The following is a 9,228-nucleotide window of genomic DNA, read 5'->3' as shown; positions in this document are numbered from 1 at the left end:
GGTTAACCTAATTCTCCTAACCTGCTGCATACATTCTTCTAACCTGCTTCTAGTTGTAGCGGTGTCGACGTGGCATGTTTTTAGGGAATCTCAAACGCATTTGGGTCACAAACATCACATCCGGTTGGGCCTCCCTAGTGGCAAAGTGGTCTAAGGCACTGCATCGCAGTGCTAACTGTGCCACTAGAGATCCTGGTTCGAGTCCAGGCTCTGTCGCAGCTGGCCGCCCATGGGAGACCCATGGGGCGGCGCACAATTGGCCCAGCGTCGTCCAGGTTAGGGGTGGGTTTGGCCGGCAGGGATGTTCTTGTCCCATCGCGCACTAGCGACTCCTGTGGCGGGCCGGGTTCAGTACACGGTCGCCAGGTGTACAGTGTTTCCTCCGACACATCGGTGCGGCTGGCTTCCGGGTTAAGCGGGCATTGTGTCATCGGGAGAGGCGAAGGTCGAGAGCCGTGCGTCCTCCGAAACACAACTCAACCGAGACGCACGGCTCTCGACCTTCGCCTCTCCCGATGGACCTAGACTGTAACTACCAATTGGATACCATGGAAAAAGAGGAAGCGAGACACCCCACGAGACACCCCACTCCCGCAATATTTTATCTTTACATTACAGTAAATTATCTAAGCAGCCCAGACCAAGCTGCTATTGCACTGGTGTCTCAGGGAGAACCCCCCCCATTAAGCAGACCCCAACTAACAATTTTTTCCAGTGGTAAACAGTGAACTATGTTCATTTATCCACCATCCATCTTTGCTGTCAGTGTCAAATATTGGCCCCGTTGAAATTCTTTAAATGTGCATCCTTCCATAAAACCCATGTGGAGCATGGAAGGACTGTCCAATCAGTAAGTCTTCAAGGAAGGATGCACTTCTTTTAAGGAATGTAAACATAATCCTTCTAGTTTGGAATATCTGAAGAAATTCTGAATTGTTTTGGTCCCATTTAATTTAGTCTATAATACACGTCTGAAATATCAGGAGGTTCAGTATACAAATGAACTTAACTGGCCCTTGCAGTTTTCACATTTTGCTTCAATCAATTTGCTTTATTCAATTGCATTTTTACAATGTAGCTAACGTCATTGGGACACGTGAACATAAGAACATTACGAAAGTTAAAGTTAGCTGGCCTAATTCTATTCATTTTATTGCGTATCCTTACAGTGCATTTGGAAAGTATTCAGACCCCTTTACTTTTTCCACTTTGTGACGTTACAGCCATATTCTAAAATGTACATATGTTTTTTCTTCAATGTACTCAATCTACACACAGTACCCCATAATGACAAAGCAAAAACATGTTTAGACATTTTAGCACATTTATTAAAAATAAAGAAAACGGAAATATATTACATTTACATAAGTATTCAGACCCTTTACTCAGTACTTTGTTGAAGTACCTTTGGCAGCGATTACAGCCTCGAGTCTTCTTGGGTATGACGCTACAAGCTTGGAACACCTGTATTTGGGGATTTTCTCCCATTTTCTCCCCTTCTCTGCAGATCCTCTCAAAGCTCTGTCAGGTTGGATGGGGAGCATTACTGCACAGCTATTTTTAGGTCTCTCCAGAGATGTTCGATCAGGTTCAAGTCTGGACTCTGGCTGGGCCACTCAAGGACATTCAGAGACTTGTCCCAAAGCCAATCCTGTGTTGTCTTGGCTGTGTGATTAGGGTCGTTGTCCTGTTGGAAGGTGAACCTTCGCCCCCAGTCGGAGGTCCTGAGCGCTCTGGAGCAGGTTTTCATCAAGGATCTCTCTGTACCTTGATCCATTAATCTTTCCCTTGATCCTGACTAGTCTCCCAGTCCCTGCCCCTGAAAAACATATCCGGATGGTGCCAGGTTTCCTCCAGACATGACACTTGGCATTCAGGCCAAAGAGTTCAATCTTGGTTTCATCAGACCAGAGAATCTTGTTTCTCATGGTCTGAGAGTCCTTAGGTGCCTTTTGGCAAACACCAAGCAGGCTGTCATGTGCCTTTTACTGAGTTATTGGCTTCCGTCTGGCCAATCTACTATAAAGGCCTGATTGGTGGAGTGCTGCAGAGATGGTTGTCCTTCTGGAAGGTTCTCCCATCTCCACAGAGGAACTCTGGAGCTCTTTCAGAGTGACCATCGGGTTCTTGGTCACTTCCCTGACCAAGGCCCTTCTCCCCAGATTGCTCAGTTTGGCCGGGCGGTTGTTCTAAACTTCTTCCATTTAAGAATTAACAAATGTGCCAGCCTCCAAATGTCTAGATCACATGTCTAGAGTCTAGATCACATTTCCCATGTAGTGGACATAAATTGGGCCCTACTGCCCAGTCTAGTTTTCAAGCCAATGAACCACACATTAGACTGGATTGTTCTGATGAATGTCCTGGAGGGTTGAATCTGGTAAGCATAATATTCATAAGTAGTCAAGTTTACAAAAATATGCAAAGTAATAAATTGGTTCAAATCTGGCTGAAATTCATGAACTCAAGCATATGATTCTGATAAGTTATAGGCTACCTTACCTGTTCTTGTTCCCACAAACAGCATTGATGTTCCCTCTGTGTCTGATACCTAGTAAAAAGAAACCTAAACTCAATAAAACATAAAAAACCGTTGGGGTAATATAAATTCCTGTCAGCCATCTCCTTACCACATTGAGTATGATAGAAAATACTGTGGGTGTTACTCATTGACATACCTCTGTAGGGCTTTGTGTCTCTGGAATGGTCCTCTCTGGAAAGGTACAATAATTAACATTGAGACAAAAACTAATTTAGAAATCGATAACATACACTGTATGGCATTGTCATGATTTTCAAAACATTCTTGTGTATTTCATTCATCTTGTGTGCTCTAATATTTATTTCAGTCAGTCATATGCCAAGATGGCGTAGCAGTGCGGTCGTGTTCTCTTGTGTGTCCATGTAAATAGCCATTTTTTTGTATTTTTTGGTATTTTACGTATATATTTCCCTATCACACTTTTCATCCTTCTACTAAATATACTTTCCTGCAACCCGCCTCACTCAATGTGGAACGGATTCTATTATTTACTCACCTTTATCTAGAATCTCCAGTTGAAACTAGCCAGCCAGCTAACTAGCTACTTGCTATTAGCCACCGTTAGCGGTTTTCACCCAGAACATCGGATTTTCTGCCGGAATAACTGAATCACTCGACCTTTACACCGGATCTAGCTAGCCGCAACCAAATGGATGTCGAATGGATGTTGCTGTAGGCTAATCACCACTGCCCCCAAAGCACCAGTTAGCCTTGAGCTAGCCTCGAACAGGCCCATATCTCGGCTATCTACCTCTCTGTCTACCGGACGGGAGTAGCCAGCTAACCAGCTAACTAGCTACTTGCTATTAGCCACCGTTAGCGGTTTTTCACCATTGTCCGTGGCCTGCACTACCTACCAGCCAGCTCTAGCCTGGACTATTATCGGCCAGTCTGCACTGTCTGCACAGCGTGTTATCGACCCAGAACCTATCGGATTTTCTGCCGGAATCACTGGACCTTTAACACTGGATAATCGCAACTAGCTAGCTGCAACCAAATGAACGTTGTTGTTGGCTAATCAGCCTTGAGCTAGCCTTGAGTCAGGCACATCTCCCGGCTATCTACCTCTCTGTCAACCGGACGGGACCTCCTAGAGTCGACACGGAGCCCTGCCGATCCATCACGACTGGTCTGCCGACGTAATCGTCTGTGGTTTCAACAGGCTTCCCGTTGCGACGACCACGAAGATCAATCTGCTAGCCCCGGCCCGCTAGCACACGCAAACAACAACCGTGCTTCCTGCTCGCTGTGCTGTAGCACCAATTCGAACTGCTCTCGGACTCACATATTGCTGTTCACTGGACCTTATGATCACTCAGCTGCACAGCTGATGCCTGCTGAACTGTTCCTTTACACGGTACCCTGTCCTGTTTCTGTTTAGCCTCAGCCCAAACTTTATCGCCATTACCAGTTGTTGTCTTAGCTCTCTCTAATAACACCTGTGATTGCTTTATGCCTCTCTCCCATGTCAATATGCCTTGCCTATTGCTGTTCCAGTTAGTTCTTATTATACAATTTCACTGTAGAACCCCAAGTCCCTCTCAAACTTCCTCAAATAGTTCCTTTGTTCCAACCCCCTTACACGCCGAGACCGGCTCAATCGGTGCCTCCAGTGATGCTATCTCGTTCATTGTTACCCAACGCTTAGGTTTACCGCCACTGTACTCATATCCTTCCATATCCTTGTCTGTACATAATGCCCTGAATCTTTTCTACAACGCCCGGAAATCTGCCCCCTTTATTCTCTGTACCCAACGCACTAGAAGACCAGTTCTTAAAGCCTTTAGCCGTATCCTTATTCTAGTCCTCCTCTGTTCCTCTGGTGATGTAGAGGCTAACCCAGGCCCTGCAGCCCCCATTATCACTCCTACTCCCCAGGAGTTATCATTTGTTGACTTCTGTAACTGTAAAAGCCTTGGTTTTCTGCACGTTAACATCAGAAGCCTCCTTACTAAGTTTGAGTTATTCACTGCGTTAGCACACTCCGCCAACCCTGATGTTCTAGCAGTGTCTGAATCCTGGCTTAGGAAGGCCACCAAAAATTCTGAAATTTCCATCCCCAACTACAACATTTTCCGTCTAGATAGAACTGCCAAAGGGGGTGGAGTTGCAATCTACTGTAGAGATAGCCTGCAGAGCTCTATCATACTATCCAGGTCTGTGCCCAAACAGTTTGAGCTTCTATTTCTAAAAATCCACCTTTCCAGAAATAAGTCTCTCACTGTTGCCGCTTGCTACAGACCCCCCCTCAGCCCCCAGCTGTGCCCTGGACACCATATGTGAATTGATTGCCCCCCATTTATCATCAGAGTTCGTACTGCTTGGTGACCTAAATTGGGATATGCTTAACACCCCGGCCATCCTACAATCCAAACTAGATGCCCTCAATCTCACACAAATGATCAACGAACCTACCAGGTACAACCCTAAATCCGTAAACATGGGTACCCTCATAGATATCATCCTGACTAACTTACCCTCTAAATACACCTCCGCTGTCTTCAACCAGGATCTTAGCGATCACTGCCTTATTGCCTGCGTCCGTAACGGGTCCGCGGTCAAACGACCACCCCTCATCACTGTCAAACGCTCCCTAAAACACTTTAGCGAGCAGGCCTTCCTAATTGACCTGGCCCAGGTATCCTGGATGGATATCGATCTCATTCCGTCAGTAGAGGATGCCTGGTTGTTCTTTAAAAGTAATTTCCTCTCAATCTTAAATAAATATGCCCCATTCAAAAAAATACAGAACTAAGAACAGATATAGCCCCTGGTTCTCCTCAGACTTGACTGCCCTTGACCAGCACAAAAACGTATTGCGGCGTACTGCATTAGCATCAAATAGCCCCCGCGATATGCAACTTTTCAGGGAAGTTAGGAACCAATATACACAAGCAGTTAGGAAAGCAAAGGCTAGCTTTTTCAAACAGAAATTTGCATCCTGTAGCACTAACTCCAAAAAGTTTTGGGACACTGTAAAGTCCATGGAAAATAAGAGCACCTCCTCCCAGCTGCCCACTGCACTGAGGCTAGGAAACACTATCACCACCGATAAATCTACAATAATCGAGAATTTCAACAAGCATTTTTCTACGGCTGGCCATGCTTTCCACCTGGCTACCACTAACCCGGCCACCAGCTCTGCACCCTCCGTTGCAACTTGCCCATGCCCCCCCCCCCCGCTTCTCCTTCACACAAATTCATAAAAAAAATATATATATATATATATATATATATATATATATATATATACACACACATTTTAGCAGGCGCTCAAACCCACAATCCTGACGTTGCAAGCGCCATGCTCTACCAACTGAGCCACACGGGAACTTTACTGGTACTCCCTGTATATAGCTCCATTCTTCTGTATTTTATTATTGTGTGTTACCAAACTGCATCGTTTGGAAGGGCTCGTAAGTAAGCAACTCTGTGTATTCGGCGCATATGACAAAAAACATTTGATTTAGTGCTGGATATTTCTCACTTGTTCATCTGGGCAATTAAAACAATAAATGAAACTGTACAATTCCCCAAAATATTCTCACCAGATATAGGATCTTTTCTTTTTTTTATTCTAATAGCTACTGTCGTCACTGCTGCTATCACAGCTAGTACCACCACCACCACAACAGCAGATATTATTGTAGCTTTGGGAAGGGAGGTCTGTGGTCCACATTCAGAGTCAGACCAATGAGTTCCAGGTTTAATTTGCTGAAGCTTCAAGGTATCACATCTATAATAAGAGAAACAGACCACTGGTAATCAACAATTTGGTCACCAAACTTTCAGTTTTACATTCCTATGTGAGCATATTATTGTAGTATTTAGTTTATATTTTGAGGGAAATAACCATTTACTTACTGTGTGTATGGTTGGCAGGATGTAAATGATCCATCTGAATAAGTATCACCAGTGCAGTCAGCACACACAGTATCTGCAGATGTTGTTCCTGCATCAACACAGGGTGAAACTCATTAAGGGTCCTAACTTGAGATGTGCTTAACTCACGACTGCATAAATCATGCACTGATGTCAATGGAAGATTTGCATGAAGACCAACCTGTGTGGCTGATGTATTGACCAGGTGTACAGCTGCTGTGTCTCTGGGCTGCTCTACAACCATCCTTAGTTGGGTCTAGACAGTAGAACCCCTCCAGTGTCCCACAGACAGTGTCTGATGAAGGTCTACATGGCTGCTTTACCTTCAAACCAAAGCCTGGGTCACAGTTTGTACACTGTATGCATGCCGTAAGACCATTGGGTTCATCAAGGAAAGTGGAGTCGGAACAGGGGACACAGGAAGTACTTGTAAATTCTGTACAGTGTTTATGTACCCGGTTTCCTGTGGGATAGAAGGTCAGTGTCATGGATTGATTGGTATTGAAATGTATTTTCTTCATAATAATCCATATTGTATACAGAACTGGTCCTTACCTGGCGAACACATAGGACAGCACTCATCAACTATTCTGTACTCTGCTCTACCACATGCGATAGAGAGCTCAATGTTTAGAAGCGTCAAAATGAGTGCTAGGTTAATCTATAAATAGAGAAAATTAACACATTACTACTGTTGGAAAATGGGGGAGGGGGGGGGGGGGGGGGGGGGTCACACATTGGCAAAGCAGGGATGAAGAGAGTTTGTGGTTAGGGTGGAGATGTGAGAGGAGGAGATTTCAGATTGAGGAGCGATTGACAGTTTCAAAATGAGAGAAAGCATACCGTAGTTAAGATTTCATTGTTTTTATTATTCAGGAAATAAATGTTAGTGAAATTTACTTACTCAGATTGATTTTTTCATAGAGGAAATATTTACATTGATAATTTGCTTTTGCAAGGCCACGTCCCCTGCTGGAAGATTTGACGATGTTCAAAGACCAAACAATTTTTAAAACAAGAATTTGACACAGACAGTGTATACACCCAGGATGAATTGAGCACCACGCAGCCATTTTGGTAAAGATTCTATCACAAACACCTTAATGCATACTTATACATTATATTATGTGAAGTAAACATAACAATTTAAAAATAACCTATTTCTTAAAGTATATATTTTTTTTATACTAATGTTACTGTCCCCACATCAACAAATAAATACTAAAATACAAGTAATTTCGTCCTTAAAATATTTTATTGAATGTAAAATTCCATTAATTCCTATGGAGGACTGCTTCCAATATACATCATTGGTGTATCCTATCTGGTGCCAAGTACTGCTGTAGCGTGAAATGATGCCAAGCTACTAAGCTTACAAAACCAAAAACGTTTAACTTACCGTCCATATCGAGCTTTGAAACCGAGCCATGGTTCTCCAATCCTCAACATCTCAGTGGAAGAAGGTCCACCACCCTGGATTCTTACTTTTGAACTATCACAATGGCAACATCTCTGTTGTCGTCCTTCCTCATGTAGACCTTGAGAGTCACACACTAATACAATTATTGGAAAAGTTTAATACCATACAATATTTAAATATTTGCCGTACAATATCTAACAAATGTTAAACTAGAACTGATAATTTTTGGTTCAAGGGAATTTTATCATATACAGTGGGGAGAACAAGTATTTGATACACTGCCGATTTTGCAGGTTTTCCTACTTACAAAGCATGTAGAGGTCTGTAATTTTTATCATAGGTACACTTCAACTGTGAGAGATGGAATCTAAAACCAAATCCAGAAAATCACATTGTATGATTTTTAAGTAATTCATTTGCATTTTATTGCATGACATAAGTATTTGATACATCAGAAAAGCAGAACTTAATATTTGGTACAGAAACCTTTGTTTCAATTACAGAGATCATACGTTTCCTGTACGTCTTGACCAGGTTTGCACACAATGCAGCAGGGATTTTGGCCCACTCCTCCATACAGACCTTCTCCAGATCCTTCAGGTTTCGGGGCTGTTGCTGGGCAATACGGACTTTCAGCTCCCTCCAAAGATTTTCTATTGGGTTCAGGTCTGGAGACTGGCTAGGCCACTCCAGGACCTTGAGATGCTTCTTACGGAGCCACTCCTTAGTTTACATTTACGTCATTTTAGCAGACACTCTTATCCAGAGCGACGTACAGTTAGTGCATACATTATTCTTTTTTATTTTCATACTGGCCCCCCGTGGGAAACGAACCCACAACCCTGTCGTTGCAAATTCCCTCTAGACGACGCTGGGCCAATTGTGCGCCGCCCCATTGGTCTCCCGGTTGCGGCCGGCTACAGCAGAGCCTGGATTCGAACCAGTATCTCTAGTGGCACAGCTAGCACTGCGATGCAGTGCCTTAGACCACTGCGCCACTCGGGAGATTAGTTGCCCTGGCTGTGTGTTTCGGGTCGTTGTCATGCTGGAAGACCCAGCCACGACCCATCATCAATGCTCTTACTGAGGAAAGGAGGTTGATGGCCAAGATCTCGCGATACATGGCCCCATCCATCCTCCCCTCAATACGGTGCAGTCGTCCTGTCACCTTTGCAGAAAAGCATCCCCAAAGAATGATGTTTCCACCTCCATGCTTCACGGTTGGGATGGTGTTCTTGGGGTTGTACTCATCCTTCTTCTTCCTCCAAACACGGCGAGTGGAGTTTAGACCAAAAAGCTCTATTTTTGTCTCATCAGACCACATTACCTTCTCCCATTCCTCCTCTGGATCATCCAGATGGTCATTGGCAAACTTCAGACGGGC

The 9,228-nt window shown here is 44.0% G+C and overlaps 1 protein-coding gene across 1 annotated transcript in view; it reads right to left on the bottom strand.

Moving 5' to 3' along the window:
• Positions 1-1,041: 1,041 nt before the first annotated feature.
• Positions 1,042-9,228, bottom strand: part of LOC311148027 (tumor necrosis factor receptor superfamily member 5-like) — a 120,731-nt gene continuing 112,544 nt past the window's right edge. Inside the window, exons 3-10 of the mRNA XM_084184913.1 lie at positions 7,824-7,977; positions 6,980-7,085; positions 6,606-6,887; positions 6,407-6,494; positions 6,091-6,278; positions 2,679-2,713; positions 2,503-2,551; positions 1,042-2,377 (exon numbers count right to left, since the gene is read on the bottom strand). Coding sequence (XP_084041039.1) covers positions 2,337-2,377; positions 2,503-2,551; positions 2,679-2,713; positions 6,091-6,278; positions 6,407-6,494; positions 6,606-6,887; positions 6,980-7,085; positions 7,824-7,853 — 819 coding nt within the window. The 5' untranslated portion in view covers positions 7,854-7,977 and the 3' untranslated portion in view covers positions 1,042-2,336. The remainder of the gene's footprint in view (positions 2,378-2,502; positions 2,552-2,678; positions 2,714-6,090; positions 6,279-6,406; positions 6,495-6,605; positions 6,888-6,979; positions 7,086-7,823; positions 7,978-9,228) is intronic.

The sequence above is a fragment of the Coregonus lavaretus genome (assembly GCF_964263955.1).
Source record: "Coregonus lavaretus genome assembly, chromosome: 20".
NCBI classification, from domain to species: domain Eukaryota; kingdom Metazoa; phylum Chordata; class Actinopteri; order Salmoniformes; family Salmonidae; genus Coregonus; species Coregonus lavaretus.
Note: the sequence above shows the minus strand (reverse complement) of the source record. Positions and strands in the feature narration are given on the sequence as shown.